Here is an 18,523-nt window from a genome sequence, read left to right as displayed (position 1 = left end):
GGTGACAAATGCCACCTCCCACGGGACTTCACTGACAGTACAGCTGAGCGGTAGCCCTCTGCCTCTGCTCAGCGCCCACGGTCAGCCCCGGGTGCCGGTATAATTAGCTCCATCTCGGTGGTGAGTAGCCACGGCTGCTCACAGCCTCTGACACGACTGTCACCTCCCACTCAGTTATCCCCACTGTTGAGTGTGCATTACATGCCCGCGGAGCGTGAGGCTGAGTGCCACCAGAGGACAGCTCAGCCCTCAAAATCTCCGAGTTGTCACAGGGAACCGAAGCCTTTTCCTTCACTCCCGGGCTGTGCCAAAAGAAAAGTTTGAGGGAGAAAAGGCCGCCTCTTGGATCGGCTGCGAAATCCCGCTCCTTCTGACCCCACAGCCCGCAGGGTGGGTGGTGAGGGTGGGAGGGAAGGAAGCCTGTTTCTTTAAGAGGCCTCCGCCAGTGGGGCGGGGACAGCCGGCGCTTCCCCCGGCAGTTGGGCCCGCCCTCTCCTGAGTGACAGGCAAGCAACCCAATTGAAGAAAGAGAGTTCAGCGTGACGGCGAAGCGGAGCAATAGGAGCCCGGGTCGGCCTGCGGGGGCGGGGTCCCGGGCAGGCGGGGCGGGCGGAGGCTGGAGGAGCCGCGGAGGCGAGACCCGGGCGCGGGAGCTGGGCCTAGGTCGGCGCCCTGGTGAGTGAGGGGCGCGCCGGGCGCCGGGGTGTGGCGGGCGGCGGAGAGGGGCCTGGCCCGAGGGATGCGGGGAGGAGAGGCCGGGCCGGGAAGGGGGCCGGAGGCTGCGGCCTGCATCTGCCCCAGCGGTTGAGGGGCTGGAGGGCGGGCCCCGGCTGCACCGCGCCGGTTCGGCAAGGGGTCGCGGCCCTGCCGGGCCGGAGGGGCGCGGGTCCCCGACCCGGAGGGGCGTCGGGTGGGGAAGAGGGCGGGCCGAGCCTGGAGGAGCGGAGGGAGGAGGAGGGTGAGAGGATGAAGCCTGCGGGCGCGAGGAGCAGATGGGGGAGGGACGGGGTGGGAGAGCGCTCGATGGGAGCCGGGGGAGTGTTTGCGACCGGGTGGCCCTCGGCCGCGGCCGGGGAGTCTCTCTCGACATCGCCGCCGCCGACGCACTCGCTGCCCATCACCCCGCCCCGTCGAGCCGGCCGGCTATGTGGCCCCCGTCCATCTACTTCTCATCTCCGCCGCTCCCCTTCAGTTCAGGCGTCTGTCGCCTCCTACCTGGGCGATTGCATTGTCCTACCTGATGTGCCCCCCGCGTTCGGGCCGCTCTGCTGTGGGCCTCGCACCGTGGCCGGTGGGATGTTTCAAAATGCACATCAGATCCGGACACTCCGCTGCTTAAAACTGGCCAGCTGCCCACCTCTTGCAGGGTCAGCCCCAGATCCTCGCCCAAGCCCTGGAGATCTGGAACCTCCAACCTCTCCCTCCCGCTCAATACTCTTCACACTGTCCTTTTCCTGTTCCTTCTACATACCAAGCCCTGGCCCTCCTCCGGGTCTTCACACTAAGCCTTCTCTGCCTGGCTGGCTCTTCCCCGCCTGTCAGTTCATCCTTCAAATCTGCACTCAAGTATCACTTCCTTAGGAGGCATGCCTGAGCCCTGACTCCTCCTCCAGGTGAATTCCCCACTTTTGTCACCCTGTGTACTTCTTCACCACACTTGAACAACTGCAGTTTTACTTTTATTTGTGAAAGTATTAAAATGTCTGTCCATTCCAGCAGATAATAAGGTCCAGAAGATAGTGTCTGGTTTTGCCCCTTGTATCTCCAGCATCTTGCACAGGACCAGGCACTGTAAATATTTATTAAATAAGGGGATGGAGGACATGGCTTTGACAGGAGGAAGGGGGTGTGAATCGTGGTCCCTGCTAGCCTGCCAGTGGGGGAAGGAAACCAACATTGGAATACTTTCTTTGCAGAGCAATACCCAGCGTCCAATAGAAATAAAATGCACTATGTGTAGTTTAAATTTTTTAGTAGCCACATTAAAAAAGTAAAAGGAAACAGGTGAAATTAATTTTTGGAACACATTTTACTTAGCCTATTATATTCCAAAATAACATCATTTTGACATGTGATCAATATAAAAACACTATTAGTGAGATAGTTCACAGTTTTGTGGGTGCACTAAGTCTTTGAAGTCTGGTGTGTGTTTTCTACCTACGGCCAGTCCGTTTCAGTTTGTGGTGACCACATGCCCAGTGCTCGGCGGCTGTACAGGACACAGGTTAGGTGCTGCCGTATCGGACTGTGCAGTTCTAGAAGCTTCGTATACCTGTGGCATTTAATCCCCTTTAGAGTCTTTTGAGGTAGTTATTGTTACCTGCATTTTACTAATAAAAATGAGGAAGCTCCTAAAAGTTACATTGCCTGCTGGTGCTCATCCTAGAGTTTGTGAGTAGAGGAGGGAACATGAGGACCGGGACCCCACGTGTTAATCTGGAGTCTGGTCTCTCTATACCTTGTGCTGCCTCTGGGAGGTGCCAAGGAAGTTTGGGGGTGCAGGAAGTGGGGACTGAACTTGAGAACAGTGGCACCCGTGGCTATATTGTGTATTCTGTCTGGTTTCATGCAGAGCAATGTGTCTGGACGCATCAGTACCACCTGTCTAGGTGGCTCAGGAACAAGCATATTTGATGCATTTGGAGGAAAACCCTGCAAGGCAAGTCCTTCTTTGACCCAGTCCCTGTACCTCTCAGCAGTCTACACCCTGGTCCCAGGATCTGGGGAGAAAAATATGCACGCCGTGCAGCATCGCAGCGGTCCTGGGAGCACCACGCTCGAGTTAGCATCCTGGCTGCTCAGTTCCACAACTGCTCACCGAGTTAGGTTCCCCTCAGTGCGAGGCCAGCACAGTTCTAGGCTATTTAGGGGGACTGGGGAGTGTAAGTCACAGCCTTCATTTTCAGGATGCTTACCGCGGAAAGACAAGACCAGATCACAGGGTGATCTAGATGATGCGCAAGACAACCTTGTGGTGTGATGGAGAACCAGAATCAGCAGTCTGCAGAGCCTGCAAAGTTGCTGTCGAGGCCAAGCTGTGAAATGTGTTTGAAAGTGTTGAATTTGAGTTCCTTTAGGTGAGGTGGGTGCTTTGCAGTTTGCCTCCGTGCCTGCATAGACGCTACTTGGCTTATTTACTTATCTGCCCAGCTGCTTAAGGCGTTTGAGTTTGTCACCCCACTAGGCATGCTGGTTTAATGTGAGTCACCAGGCAAGATTTGTTGAGCGCCTGTTATGTGGCAAGCCTTGTATTGGCCATGGCTCTGGCACTGACTAAAAAGTCTCCAAGGTGCTTTTTCTAGAAGAAAATAATAATAATAATAATAACAGAACACCCTTACCAGCAGTGCTTTGCCTTTGTATTGATTTGTCTCCTCCTTTGCCTTCACATATGTTCTCATTTTGTCATCAGTATCCTGCAGCCTGGAGGGTAGGGGTTTTTTTTATGCTGGGAAATGTGGTTACAGTGTTTTTGCAACTTCTTCAAGTTCACACAGCTGGAATTCTGCTTACTCTGTGTCAGAAATTGTGCTTATATGATTAACATAGATTATCTCACTTAATATGCATAACCACTTTAGAGAGTAGGGTTGATTCTAATCCCCATTTTACAGATATGGAAATTGTTAGAGCTGGAATCCAAATCCAGGTCTGGCCCACTCCAGAACAAAAGCTCCTAACCATTAAGTGACACTGGTTCACCAGAAGGTCAAGGTAGGAAGAGACCCCAAAAACATCTAGTCTGACCCCCTCACGTAGATCAGGACAAGAGGGTTAGAGAGGCTCGTGGTCGTGGTGAATCTGGGCAGTTGGGTCCCCTGTGCTGCAGAGAGGGAATTAACCCAGGCATGGGGGGACCAAGACCTTCTTTTGTCCCCAACTGGTGGTGTGGCCTTGCCAGCTTCTCTGGACCTCAGTTCTCTTATTTATAAAATGAGAGGGCTTGGCCTGATTTTACAACGAGAACAGTGCTGTTTTGTTATGGTCGGTATTGAAAGAGTTGGGCCCAAAGCCCGGGCCTTCAGCCCTAACCCAGGACTCTTCTCAGCTCACCACGCCCCCTCCCCCCACAAGCCCTGCCACCCTGTTGCAGCCACAGTGGTCTGTTGAAGGGGAACAGTTTCTTAAAGTTCATCAGTATTTTCCATCTCAGTGTCTGTTTCACTTCCAAAAACTGAGGCAAGCAGTCTGTAAATACTGGGCCCTTCTAAATCTGTCGATTATTATAGTTAGGGATTTGTAAAGTTCTAGGCAATGGACAGTCCTCTGTAGTGTTTTTTATTCTTGTTGAAAGGCCGTTAGGTCTCAGGACATCCTGGAGGGTATTTTTATTTATTTTATTTATTTATGTATTTATTTTTAGAGAGGGAGAGGGGGAGAGAGAATCTTGAGCAGGCTCCACGCCCAGTGCAGAGCCCAAGGCGGGGTTCAATCTCACAACCCTGAGATCATGACTGGAGCTGACATGAAGAGCCACCCAGGTGCCCCATGGAGGGTACTTTCAGTGTGGAATTCTGCAGGTGCTGCAGCGTGCCAGGCATTGTGCTGCAAGCTTTGGGGAAGGGGGGCGGGTAGGAGACCCAGGCTGGATGCGTCCCTGCTCTCGGATGGCTCTCAGCCCTGACCACCGTTAGGATCACTTGGGTGGGGAAGGGGTTCGGTGGCGTGGGGTGAGCATTGATGGTGCACAGCCAGAGTTGAGAACCACTGGTCTAGAATCTGCTTGTCAGGCTTGACCGTGCGTGTGAACCCCCGGGGGTCTTGTTAGAAGGCAGATTCTGACTGAGCGGGTGATCCTCCATGACTGCCGGCTCCCGGGCGCTGCCGATGTGTTTGTGTGCAGCTCACACTTTACTAGCAGGGGAGGAGGCCGCACATAGAGAATTACAAGTCAGTGGGACTGTGAAGCTTTGTATAAAAGACTGGGAGCGCAGAGGAGGGTGCAGTTAATTCTGCCTGAGGTGCGGAGACGAGGAAAGCCACACCCATGAGTGATTGTGTGAGCTGGGCCTTGATGGATGAGTAGAAGTTTGCCAGTTGGCTAAGGGGGAAGGCATAACGGCTCAAGCAAAAGCTCAGACTCAGAAGAGCATGATGTTTGAGGGAACAGGATGGTCTGGTGCGACATACTAGCATCTCCACGGGAGAGTCTGGAAGGCAGTTCCACCCTGAAGAGCCACTGAGTGGAACTGGGGTCAGCCTAGTGCTCTGCTAGGGAGTTTAAACTCTGGTTTCTACGTATAGGAAGCCTGTAGAGGGTTTCTGTGCAGGGTAAGAGGAGACCTAGGTGATCCTTAGGGTAGGTGTTCAGGGGAAGAAGCCCGAGCAGTTACCGAGTTCTCATACCCTTCCTCGCTGTGCTTTGGCCCAAGTTAGTGGCTTTTGGGTGAGTCTGGTGTTCAGCAAATTTCTACAAAGAGAAACGTTAGCCACTATTGGCATGTGACGGGCCCTGGGCGTTTCGAGCAGTGCGTGGCAGAAACTGAAGCTCTGTCAACCCACTTCCCCCGCTCTGGACCCGAGAGCTCATCCTCATCCAGCGGTCCGAACTCAGGGAAGTTGAGTCACTCCGCAGATGAGAATATTTCAGAGGGAGAAGCCTCTAGTGAGATTGCGGTTTCAATTAGAAAGAGGGTGTGACCTCTAGTTCCCTTCCTGGTATGGTGGACTCTGTTGCAGGAAACATAAACCAGACTCACCCACACCGTCCCGCCACTGAAGCAAAAGCAAAAGAAGAGAACAAAAAAGCACACATCAATCCTTATCCTTAAGAGTGGGAAGGAGGGGGGAGGGAGGATGGGGAGCTGGAAACCGGGAATCTTCATTCTGAATTCCTTACTGGTGGGAAGGGATCCTCTTTCACTTCCTTCCTTCAGATGGGCTGTGTCACCCTGCCCTCAGAATCCAGCTCTTTGGAGCAGTCACTGCATGGGTGATGATAAAGCTCCACGGGGCCTTTTTTCACGGTGTTGATTTCATAAGCACGCCTTCCAGAGGCCACTCCGGGAATGCTCCATTGGAGACACCGAGGTTACTATTTCTCTCGTTTCCCCAGCTTTGCCTTTGAAACCGTGCACTTTCATTCTCCTGCCTTACAGAATTACCTTCCTCAGATCAAATGTGTGCCTCTCTCCTGTTCGTGGCATGGTGAGTTTTCCCAGCCGGCTTGATGTCTGCAACACTTGCTTTAAAGGGGGTGGGAGGTGAGGGGTGGCGAGCGGTTTCATCTGGAAGAGGGGTATCACTTCTTTGCCCCTTGGGCCTGGATGTAAACCACAGCTCCCTTATCCCGGCTGTTTGCTGTTGAACTCAAGAGCACCACTGAGCGCCGAGCAAGAGGCTATTTATAACCCCAAGAGTTTTGCAATGTTATTGAATTGCTTCGACCTAATTTCCACTTCCTTTCTAAAATGAAAATGAAAAGTAAGCAAGCAAGTACTGAAGGAGTTCCCCACAAGGAGACCCTTCATTCAGGAATGTGCTTGGGAGAACATGACCCATCCTACTCTCCTGTCCCCTGCCCCCTCTACTGAGAGAAAAGCAGAGGGATACTCGCCCCTTTCTTTTTGGTAGAGTCAATCAAGGGCACTAAACCTGGTTTTCCGGTGAGACGCGTTCTTATGTCGGAGATGACAACCAGACTCTCGACAGTGGAAATACTGTGTAACTGGAAGGTGGTGGGATGTGCAGGGAACACCAAATTCACGCCAGTCCCTTTCCATTCAGAGGCAACCCTGATTCACAGGAGTTGAAGAAGTCAGAGGTGATGGATTTGCGCAGACACCGGTGCTTACTGAGCCATAACTGCGTGCCAGGTGCTGGGCTAGGTTAGTGGGCGACAAGGGTACCTTCCTTGGAGGAAGAGCTAGTGAGGAAGAGAGATGCATAAATACTTCACTGTGCTTTGGCTCCAAGTTAGTGGCTTTTGGGTGAGTCTGGTGTTCAGCAAATTTCTACAAAAAGAAACGTTATTCTACAGCATCAGCTGTATAATAATAATAATACCTGTAACAGAGTAGGACAAGAGCCCTCATAGAGGTCTGAACAGAATGCTGTGAGAACACAGTGGCCCCATCCTATTTCATTTTGCTAGAGAAAGGTGGGGACAGCTCAGAGTGGTAGAGAGGAAGTGACATCTGACCTGGGCTTTGATGTTTGAATAGGAGCTCTTTTGACAGTCCAGGGAAGGAAGAGGACATGCAGGGGGATGGAAGAAATGAAGGAACATGGCCTGCCTCATAGAAACAGCAAGCAGTCTGGGAAGATCTGGCTAGATGGAGAAGAACTGAATAGCACGTGAGGAAGTGTGGATCTCCTCTAGACAGTGGGGGAACCACTCCCTGTTGGACCAGGGAGCTCTTGTTATGCAGGTCTCTTTCCTTCAGGGTGCTTTAGCTTCAGGTACAGCAAACCAGAATCCTCCAGGCACCTGCTGCGGGCCACAGACAGATCTACCTGCTGCTCACATGGCTTTCAAACAACACCAAACTACCCGGAATCTAATTATTATTATTAGCTGTGTGATGCTGAGCATGGTCCTTAATTTCTCTGTGCTTCGCATTGTCTTATCTGTTAAATGGGCGTAAAAATATGCCACCCAGGGTTACTGTGTGGATTAAATGAATCAATATATGTAAAGTCCTTAGAAAAGGACCTTAGCACTATGTAATAGTTAGCTAATGTCATCAGCATCAAAGAAGTATCATGTAGAGGGAAAAGAACAAACTTTGAAGTCATACAACTCAACAAATCCAGTTCTGATCTGATTTCTTTCTTTTTTTGGGGGGGAGGGGAGGTGTGGGAAAGAGCCCTGTGGAAGACAAGCTTCTCAACCCTTCTGAGCTTCAGTTGTCTCATCTGTAAAGTGGGGATGATTTTCAGGGTTCCTTGAGCATCAGCTGTAATAATGCTATAGAAGTGAGTGATCAGGGACGCCTGGGTGGCTCAGTCGTTGAAGCGTCTGCCTTCGGCTCAGGTCATGATCCCGGGGTCCTGGGATCGAGCCCGCATCGGGCTCCCTGCTCAGCAGGAAGCCTGCTTCTCCCTCTCATATTCCCCCTGCTTGTGTTCCCTCTCTCGCTGTCTCTCTCTCTCTCTCTCTCTGTCAAATAAATAAATAAAATCTTTAAAAAAAAAAAAAAGTGAGTGATCAGGGACGCCTGGGTGTCCCATTGGGTTAAGCGACCGACTCTTGATTTCAGCTCAGGTCTTAATCTCAGGGTCATGGAATGAGCCCCCCATCAGGCTCTGCGCTCAGCGGGGAGTCTGCTTGTCCCTCTCCTTCTGCTCCTCCCCTTTTCCCCCCTCCCCGTAAAATAAATGAATAAATAAGTAAATAAATAAAATCTCAAAAAAAAAAGAGTGATCAACTGTAAAGAGGCTGTCTATCCATTACTATTATATACAACATGATTACTAAAAGGTCACTTAGATAACTAATCTGTTTTAAACACACCAGACTTATCTAAGTGGGTTTTACTCTTTACTAATTGAGCTCGTGTTAAGTAAGGGCCTACTCACTGTCATTACCCTTGGCCTGTTTCGCTGCTGCCTGTGGGGGCCCCCATATCAAGAGTTCCTTCAAAGCTTGGGGTCAAACTTAGTCTTGGGCCTTTTCATTGCAGTGAACAGAAAAGCAGACTAGTTCCATTTAAAGGAGGTTTTTTTGGGGCAGGATCCAGGGAAATTTCAGGCGCCTCAAGTGTAGGAGTTGGAGCCATGGAATCTGGGAAGGCTTTTCCATCTCTTTTTGGGACTTTGTGGTTTCTGGTTTCTGGCCTCCACTTATCTACACATTTCTGGATTCTTCCTGCAGAACAGCTTCCTCTGGAAGACTCTTGGTTTTTGCTTCTTGGTATCTTTGGCTTGCTGGTGGCTTTGGCTTGCCAAGGTACCTGCTCTGAGGCTGACTATGACCTTTCTGCCCCAGGGCCCCTTGCCATCCAACTTCCTTAGCCTGTGTCTTTAAATTTAAGAGAAAGAACTGGATTCGTCCAGCTGAGGTTGAGCGTTCACCTCGGTCCCACCAGCTGGGGCAGGGTTGGGGAGAGTGTCATGCAATACAAACGGACAGCCTGCCCTGTGTGAGAAAGGGCAGAGTTGCTGAGAATGGGGGCTCATAGTATCTCTTGAATAGTCTCGGTGGTTGCAAATCTCCACGCTTTAAAATGACTATGAATTTTTGAAACAGCCAAGAATCACTCAGGGCGAAATTTAATAAAGAGACAGTCAACCTAGGAAATGCCAAGTGGGGTCAGAGTAAAGTGGAATGGCCAAATAATGAGCTTTAGCTTCATTGTCTCCAAAGACAGTATCCAGAAAGGAGTTCTAACAAATAACAGTTGTTTCTTAGCAGCACCATCGGAAATAAGGGCGTGGTTTCTTTGGGTGTAGACTTTGAAATGGGCAATCTTCATTTGGATTTGTAAGTTCTACTTTAGAATCATGGACTTTTAGACTTAGGATGCACTCTACACGTGCTTTAGTTCAACACTCACATCCCACAGTAGAGACTTGGGTGAAAGGGACACGTCCACATTGCCCAGACACCTAGGGATGGGACTGTGACTGGGTCCTGAGTCCGTCGGGTCCAAATCCAGTTGCTTCTTCAGCAGGACAATCATCCCAGCTCCTTCTCTTGCACCTGCACCACCTACTTGTTGCAAAGAGAAGAAATAAATGAGAAATGGTCTAAGAAGCCATCCTGTGCACTTCCGTGTATATAAAGTGCAAAAACAGGCAACACTCATGTATGGCGAGAGAAGTCAGAAAGGAGTTGCTTCTTGGAGGGCTGGAAGCTGGGGGATTGACTGGAAGGAGGTAGGAGGGAATTTTTCAGGGTGATGAAAATGTTCAAAGTCTTGTTTCGGGTGGTGGTTACAGAGAGATGTGTGTATTTCTCTTCTATATATACACACGTACATGAGCTCTGTGTGTTTCGTATGTAAATTATGTCTCAGTTTTAAAAAATGATCTCACAACTGTACAGTCATACCTCCTAATTATGGCACATGTACCGGTAAGGGTAAGGATGCTGCCCTAGGCATCCAGAGAGTCACGGTCCCACCCCTGCTTTGCCATGTTACCTTTCAACCAGGAGGTATTCTAATGGGAACAGTCCATTGTGTGTCTAGGCCCAGGAGCATCACATGCGGGAGATCCTGCTTGGAGCTGCAGACGCCGCAGAAGCTTTAGGGACCATCAGCCTAGCCCCCCGCAACCCTTTTAGGCTTGATTTAGTTCCAACGAACAGAAATTCAGGCTAGCTCAGAGGGGAGGGGAAGAGCACCGGCCAAAGTCGGCTCCAAGTTCTGTCCCCTTTCCTACCTATTAGCTGGTTGAACTGGGGCCCTTTTAACCCACCTCTGAGCTCCAGCTGTGTCATTTCAGAGGTAATAGTCTGGTTCCGTCTACTTCCTGAGGCTGCTGGGAAGGCTCAGCAGAATCAGTGAAAGCCCTCGGAAAACCATCTGTGCATTGTCACGTGCTGGAAATGCTGTTGACACTTGCCTTCTGGGGCAGCCCACCCTGATCGGGAAATGGTCATGGAAGCTTTCCTCTCACAGAGACTCATGGGTGTGTAGGGGAAGGGACTTTTACCCCTTTCACCAGACGGGTCTATGCTCACGGGGCTGTGAGGACTGACATCCGTGTCTGGGCCTAAAAGTTGATAGCACACACGAATAGCAGCTTAGCAACGGCTCTGCTGCGAGTTCAGGAGAGCCAGGCGGTCTCCATTAGCGAAGCGTGAAGTGCGGGGTGAGTGGCTGAGCCTGGCGGAGGCCGGAGAAAGGTCTTTTGCATTAAGAGAGCGGCCTCTCCTGAACCTGTAGGCAAGGAATGTAAATATACATGGAAATAATCCATCAGTCGAGTGACTTGCCTTCATCAGACCTTGGAGAGAGGATGCTTTAGCTGCTGCTTGGAATACCACTAAGCTAGCAGAGTTGCCTAGGAAACCGGTCACATGGGCCCATCTTCCAGACCTGTTCAAAATGATTTATTTTCCTTTATTTTGGAGACAAATGGGGGAGGGGGGTTAGAGGTACTTCCGAAGCCTCGTCCTCCTAGAGAGGGGCCTTTGTGTGAGGCAGTCCTCACCTCCCTACGCTTGAGCTCCAGCAGCCCTTGCCCTTGGCAGTAGGGACTAAAATAGCATTTCCTGTCCCAGTTCTCTTCCCCATTTTCTGAACTCTGCGTCATCCCACACAGAGGAGGCCCCACATTGTGTCCTTTGAGGGGAAAGGAGTGGAGCAGTAACTAGGGAGGAGGCAAGAGAGCATGTGGCCGGGCCCTGCTGACACTGGGATCCTCCTCGGATGGCTGCGGAACACAAGTGGGCTGGCTCCTCAGCCAACCACTCAACCAAGCAAAGGCTCTGCCTATTCTTATCTGTCTCCGAGCATATGCTTCTCCCTCCCAAGGTCCCCAAGCAGGAATTTGCAGTAAATTCATTCTTCTACCACACAGTGCTCCTGACCCTTAGACCGAAGTGTTGCGTTGGCAGATCTTGCTACTGGCTGATCTGCCGTTGATGGATAGGTTTGTCCCACTTCCACTTGCTGACTTAATCTAAAAGAGACAAAAAGCCCAAGGAGAGGGTCTGAGTGTGATATAGAAAAATTCCAAGCAAGTAGTTCCATATGTTACTCTGGACACTATCTGTCTTCTGATTCTCAAAAATATCTAATGAGTGAAAAATGAAGGCAAACTCTCTGACTCTTTCCTTCTCTCTGATTCTTTCTCTCCAGGCGGCTGTGTCTGTGTGTGTTTCTTGGGGAAGTAGGGCCCATTGGGAACAATGCCACCGCCATCAGACATTGTCAAAGTAGCCATTGAGTGGCCAGGTGCTAATGCTCAGCTCCTTGAAATCGACCAGGTGAGCTCCTGAAAGGAGAAGCAGAAGCAGCGATGCAGGACGGGGGAGCTGGGAAGGGCACGGCAAGGGGTGTCTTCAGGGGTGGGGGCCTTCGGCATCAGGAGTAAGAGCCAGCAACAGGAAGGTCAAGGCCTGTCCCGCCCCATGGAAGGTCAGTCCCCCGGCTTGGGAGAGGCTTTCTCTCCAACAGAAGCTATCAGGGAGGCAGGCCCCAGGGTGGTCCTCCTTGGCAGCCCCTCTGGCATGAGTAGCATGTGGTTGTAGATGAAGGATCTCTCTCTCTCTCCCTCTCTCTCTCCCTCTCTCTCTGTCTTTCAGAAACGGCCTCTGGCATCCATCATCAAGGAAGTTTGTGATGGGTAAGTAGAAATGCCCTCGTTCTGGACAACGGTAGGCTAACAACTATAGGAACACTGCCCCACCTTGAGAGGAATCTCCAGTTAGTTGAGTCCCGGGAATGGAGCTTTTGTGGATCATTGTCTTACAAAGGAAGTAGGCTGAGGAGGATGTCCCTAAGACCTCGTAGAAATCCTTCTTTTTCCTATAAGCCCAGGAATGCCCTGCCTGAGGCCCTGGTGGGGTGTGAGGCCCACGCTGAATTGTGCGGACCGCTGCACCAGTCTGTGCCCAAGGCTGGGCAAGTTGTCTTGTCAGCATCTCTGCTGGAAATGATGAATACATCTACAGCTTTTTGCCAGGCCCAGCGAGAGGGCCGGACGGCTGTACTGTGTGTTTCTTCCACAGGTGGTCGTTGCCGAACCCAGAGTATTACACCCTCCGTTACGCAGATGGCCCCCAGCTCTACATCACCGAACAGGTGAGTGCGGGAGCGCAGGTCAGCTCGGGAGCGGCAGAGGAGGTGGCCCGAGGAGGTGGGCAGCTTCTGTTTACAGGGGAGGGGCTGCCTCCCAGGCGGGTTGGGGTGCACCAGCCCTGCCTCCTCTAGTGGCTGGAAAACCGTGCCTTCTACCTCCTGAGGGCCAGGGGCACGTGGAGGGGATCTGAGAAGTTCTTGGGCAAGACGCACGCAGAAGGAGGCCTGACCTAAGAGGCTCAGTTACAACTACTATAAATGACAGCAAGTTCTCGTCAGTTCAGCTGGCTTGCACAATTTTAATATTGTGTCTTAGTCTTTTTTCTCTTTGTTACCCAGACGCGCAGTGACATTAAGAATGGGACCATCTTACAGCTGGCTATCTCCCCGGTAGGTATCCGGCTGTCATCAGGAGTAAATTTATTTAACACATGTAGGAGCACCCACCATGGGCCAGACCCTCTTCTAGAAACCAAGACTACAGAGCTCAAAAAGTCAATCTTTGAGGTGCTCCTGGCTGGCTCGGTCAGTGGAGCATCTGACTCTTGCTCTCGGGGTTGTGAGCTCGAGCCCCACGTTGGGTATAGAGATTACTTAAAAAAAAAAAAAAGTCAATCTTTGCTCTCACAACCTTGTGAGGAGGAAACAAAGGCCTCTCTCAAGCATCTTGACAGAAAGTTGCTTAGGGAGCTGTGGGGACTCAGAAAAGGGGCTGCCTGGCTCAGCCTGAGGATTCCCAGAAAACCTTCCCATAGAAGGGAACGCTTAGCACAGATGTTGAAGGATAAGCAAGAGTTAGCTGGAGAGAGAAGAAAATGGAAAGTATCCCAAGCAGAGATATGTGCTTCGTGTGGGGGAGGTGGGGCCTGTCGCAACCAGTAGGGAGCCAGACCTGGAAGGGTCCCGGATGGCCTGCTCTTGGGTTTGGACTTGATTCAGAAGGGAATGTGGGGACATTGAAAGATTTTAAGCAGGAAGGTACATTATGTTTAGATTTATATTTTAGGAAGATCACTGTAGTGACAATGTGGAAGATAGGCTAAAAAAAGAAGGTTGGTGGTAGGAGGAATCTTTAAGAAGCTAATGAGAAATGTTAACAGCCCATGAAGTGAAGGCAAGTGACAGTGGAGACGAGGGGACGGGCATGAGAGATATTTAGAGGTAAACCTGGGGATGTGGTGATATCCTGGATGTGGAAGGAAAGGGAAGACGCCCTGATTCCTGCCAGTGGTCCTGAAAGGTAACTAAGGAAGCGACCAGAAGGGCAGAGAGAAAACCAGAAGACCCGAGGGGGGAGGGAGGGGGCAGGGAGCGTGAGGATAGAGGAAAGCGTGGTCTGCAGTGAGCAGAGATCGAGTGGACTGAGAGCAGAAAAGCTGTTCACTGATCCGGGAAGTCCATGGTCCCCGGTGACCTCTGTGAAGACAGTTCTCGTGCTGTGATGAATGACAGCCAGGCTACAGCGGTGGCAAAGTGAGGTCCCCAACTTCACCGCACTATCAGGAGGCTTGGTTATAAAAGGAAGTAGACAGCAGAAGGCAGGAACTCGGGGACGTGGAGCCAAAAAGATAATGCTTTTTAAAAAGAGGTAAAACATTCCTGGGTTACAAAAATCAAAAAGTTTGACAAAGATACAGTGGAAGGTCTCGCTCGCACTCCCGTCCCTCACCTACCCAGTTCCCCGCCTCCTCTGACCCTTCCTAGCTGCTAACTTCTGTTGCAGTTTCTTACGTGTCTTTGAAAACAAGTTAAGATGGAAGAGAGGAAGGTTGATGGTGCAGGAAAGGGGGTGATGAATGGAACAGGACCTCACTGGGTCAGGACAGGGGGAACCCGAAGCCCGGATGGAGGGATTTTTGACCGCTCAGTCCCCAAGGAGGATGGTCGATGTGGGGGTCACTTAGGTGTAGAAGGGCTGCCAGCAAATTAAGGGCGTGATGGCCCCTGTTTTCTTGGCGAGGCAAGAGACTGGTCCATCTGAGCAGAAGGGTGGTGTGCAGTAATAACAGCTAACAGTTCCAGAACGAGCGCTTCGCATACAATGTATCATCTCATCTTGACAGACCCCCGAAGAGATGGGTACCCTCGATAGCCCTGTTTTGCAGATGAGCAAACAGAGACTCAGGTTAAGAGACTTGCCGCTTGTCCCACGGATAAAAACGTGGCCGAGCCGCCTCTCGAACCCAGGGCTGGCTGACTCCGGGCCGGTATCCTCCACCCCCCACCGTCAGCTCTGCAGCTTGATGTGACCGTCTGGGAGCTGCTTTCGTAGGTGTGCCGCAGCATTTTACGGACCTCCTGTGCAGGGTAGCTGACTTGCCCAGGAGTCCATCTCTCTGGAGTAGGGGACAGTGGCCCGGAAACGCTGTCTCAGGAGGAGCCTTAACATTTGGAGTTAGAAGTTTCTAAGTGTGGTGCAGACCAGTGCCCTTCAAATTGTTCTATCCTGTGACCTGTCCTCGCAGCATGCCTTTTCTCCATGGTGGGGAGCCTGGAGGATTTCTGTGTCGTCCCGAGCCCTGCCTCTGTGATAATAAAAGAGGAGAGGCAGATGGGGGAGAGGGGCAACCGGGCCTGACTCCTCGGTCAGCGGCAGGAGCCGGGCTGCAGTCACTTGCTGAGCACTGTAAGAAAAAATAAAGACCACAGCAGCATTTTGCTCTCAAGGCTCTTCTGTTCCAGCTGAGAATATTAATTAACAGACAAAAAATAGAGAATGACGACTTGCGGGTCAGTCGCTTGCGGGGGCCCTGACTGCAAAGCCAGGAAGTTCAGCAAGAGGAAGGGCCAGCGGACTCTAGGGGAGGGCTTGTGGCTAGGGCTTGCAGAAAGGAAGCAAGGCATTCTGTTGGGAGAAGTTCGTGTGTTAGGAGAAGGCTTGGTCACCAGCCATCACTTTGAAAAAGCTGTTTTGAAAGCTCCCGGCTCCTCGGTGTCCTTAAAATTTCCCCAGGACTGTCAGTTTGAGGAACAATGATAGAGGCTTTCAGAGAAAGTTACAAAAAAAACTTGTCAGGCTTATCCCATTTTGAGATTGAAAGGGACTTTAAAGGTGATCAGCAGATTAAATCCTCCCCCCAATGCAAGAATCCCTTGTGTAGCATCTTTGACAGCTGGTTGTCCAGATTCTCCTTGGTTGCTTTTAGTGACTGAGAGCTCATTACGTCAAGAGACAACCTGGTCTACTGTCTGATGGCTTAAATTAATAGAAAACTCCCCTCTGTTGAGCCAATATCTGTGTCTCTGTGACTTGCCAGAGGTGGTGGACTGTTGTCTCCCTGGTCTCTTTTGTAGTCCTTCAGTGGGAAGTTTTTGTAATCCATAGAGCAGAGTGCCTATATACACAGCTCCAGATCGGTCTTGGCATACTGGTAACTCCCTGAGTGATCCAATAAGCATTTATTAAGCCAGCTCCTAGACAGCATGAACTAGTTCTGCCTCGGGCTCGGATGTCCACAGAAAAGGCTTTATGAGCTACTAACTCACAGAGCAGTAACCTGCCGCAAGGAGCAGACAGCATACATCTTGTCCCTGGTCTCATAGTCCCGGGCTGCACGCCAGCTGATGGAGAGGACCCAGTCATCCAACATGGAGACCCGGCTGGATGCCATGAAGGAGCTGGCCAAGCTCTCTGCTGATGTGACCTTCGCCACTGAGTTCATCAACATGGATGGCATCATTGTGCTGACACGGCTTGTGGAAAGTGGAACCAAGCTCTTGTCCCAGTGAGTATAACTGAGCTCCTATTGGGGGGTTTCAGAGACCGACTTCACTCGGCAGGGCATCCTTTTCTCATCTCCACTGAGTCGCTTGAATTTACTGAACACCTTCTGCATACAGAGCAGTGAGCCAAGTACTGGGCTCTGCCCAGAGGGATTCGCTATTGTGGTCCTGAATCTTGTACTCCAGGTGGTCTTCACAGATGCCAAGCAGTAGTAAAATCAGGGGGTACAGAAGTCAGGTCATGAAAGATCTGTTAATTTATGGGAAATGATTGGCCTGGTGGAAGCTAGTGAGCAGACTGTCCAGAATTGACCAGAACAGGCATCTGTCTATTCTTAACCCCCGCCCCTGCTTCCTCCCTTTCCAGTCACCACCCCACTCCACACACGCACACGTGCACGCGCGCGCACACACACACACACACACACACACACACACACACACACACACAGGCTTTCTCTGTGCTCACCATAGGTTCGCCATCTCCCTACCGCCCATTTTCACAGGGAGGACGAGCTCCAGGACTTTGCGTAGGTCACAGACATCTCTGATTCTCCAGTGCTAAGATGAGTGTGGCGGGACAGCATGCCCGTGGTCAGCCGTGAATGAACAGCTATTTAGTTAGCGTCTAGGCCTGTGGTGGCTTTCTGTCCCTCTCAGGTGGCACAGATGGAGGCAGAAATCTTCTTTTCAGCTGATGGACCAAGCTATTGAAATTTTCAGCCAAACCAGGCACCTAATCATGAGTGTTTGTTTTAAGTTTTGGATTTTGCAGCAGCACGGACATCCTGAAGCCTTCAGCAGCCATCAGAGACTTCTGCCGTCTCCAGGGGGTGTAGCATTAGGCTGGCCTTGGTTTCCTCCTCTTTAAAATGGGGATGCTGCTTACACCGCAGTGCTGTCACGGGGAGTGTTGTTAACGGGTCTGACCCTGCCTTGCCAAGAGCACCGTGCAGCTGCGTAAAGGGTGGTGTGTAGAAAGAGGAGGGACACAGGAGAGAAGGCATTGGAATCCCCATTCTCCATCAGCACTGCAGCCAGCGTGTTGCACGCATTGTCATCTTGCCCTCGCCACGACCCTATGATCTTCATGCTGTGAGATTAACTCAGTTTTACAGAGATGGAATTTGAAGTTTGAAAAGATAAAATTTGCACAGTTAGTAAATAGTTGAACAGGAATTGCGCCCCTGTCCGAAATTAGTACTCTTTGTCCTGCACTGCTGCCTCTTGGCCTTGAACATGGGCGGTAAGCTCCCTTGGGTACCCCTGCCAAGTGTTGGGATTGTAAAGGTCTGATACCTTTCTTGGTTTGGGGAAACAAATGAGTGCGCGTGTTCCCCTGTGGTGAGGTGATGTGGGGAAGGAAAGCCAATCCCCTGGCAGCTCTTTTTTCCCAGAGATGGATACCTGGACAGAGTCTGCTGCACACCTGGCCAGGTGTGCATGCAGGAGCTTACTCACAGCTGTGCTGACTGTCCCTGGCGCTTTTGCTGAAATCCGTCCCCGTCGCGGCTGCTGCCACACCTGTGTCCCCCGGCTCTGAATCTTTGTCCAATTTTGTGTGTGTTTTGCCTATGTCTCAGCTACAGTGAGATGCTGGCATTCACCTTGACTGCCTTCTTAGAGCTCATGGACCACGGCATTGTCTCCTGGGACATGGTTTCAATCACCTTCATTAAGCAGGTGAGGCCTCCAGCATTCCGTCGTCCTCCTCCTCCCTCTGTGGCCGGTTGTCCTGTCAGTTTATGGAGAAATGCATGCAAGACAGCCGTTCTGCTGAGGGTCAGCTTTCTATGCCCAAGGCCCAATTTTTCATCCGCACGCTCGGGTCTTCCTGGGGCTCCTGAAAGAGTTGCTTCCCTGTTCTCTCAGGGCCTGCTCTAAGAAGATGGAAACAGGCTCTGGGAACTGGGTGTGTGTGGCCCAAGCGGGATGGGATTGTCAGTGAGACTTGGGATGACACCAGCCGGGCCACTAGTGGCAGCCCTGAGCTTCCGAACTGCTTCCTGAGCACTCCCTTCTCTTTGGCTATACATGTTCATTTTCTCCGCCTTAGATTTCTAAGTCTGCCTTCTGTTGACAGATCTGCAAAGCAGCCTGTTTGGATC

General features: G+C 51.2%; 1 protein-coding gene across 3 annotated transcripts in view; it reads left to right on the top strand.

Annotated features, from left to right (window-relative positions):
* The first annotated feature begins 584 nt into the window (after positions 1 to 584).
* The window catches only part of ELMO2 (engulfment and cell motility 2), a 38,467-nt gene continuing 20,528 nt past the window's right edge, over positions 585 to 18,523 (top strand). The window contains exons 1-8 of one of the 3 annotated variants that reach the window (XM_036069672.2): positions 586 to 675; positions 2,573 to 2,659; positions 11,751 to 11,878; positions 12,197 to 12,237; positions 12,623 to 12,695; positions 13,032 to 13,082; positions 16,236 to 16,417; positions 17,999 to 18,098. In XM_036069672.2, coding sequence (XP_035925565.1) covers positions 11,801 to 11,878; positions 12,197 to 12,237; positions 12,623 to 12,695; positions 13,032 to 13,082; positions 16,236 to 16,417; positions 17,999 to 18,098 — 525 coding nt within the window. In that variant the 5' untranslated portion in view covers positions 586 to 675; positions 2,573 to 2,659; positions 11,751 to 11,800. Of the gene's footprint in view, positions 676 to 2,572; positions 2,660 to 2,916; positions 3,078 to 11,750; positions 11,879 to 12,196; positions 12,238 to 12,622; positions 12,696 to 13,031; positions 13,083 to 16,235; positions 16,418 to 17,998; positions 18,099 to 18,523 lie in introns of those variants that run through there. The other 2 variants (XM_036069671.2, XM_078057255.1) reach the window with 2 other exon arrangements.

Source organism: Halichoerus grypus, chromosome 10, assembly GCF_964656455.1.
Source record: "Halichoerus grypus chromosome 10, mHalGry1.hap1.1, whole genome shotgun sequence".
NCBI lineage: Eukaryota > Metazoa > Chordata > Mammalia > Carnivora > Phocidae > Halichoerus > Halichoerus grypus.
The sequence above is the reverse complement of the archived record's forward strand: the minus strand, read 5'-3'. Positions and strand labels throughout refer to the sequence as shown.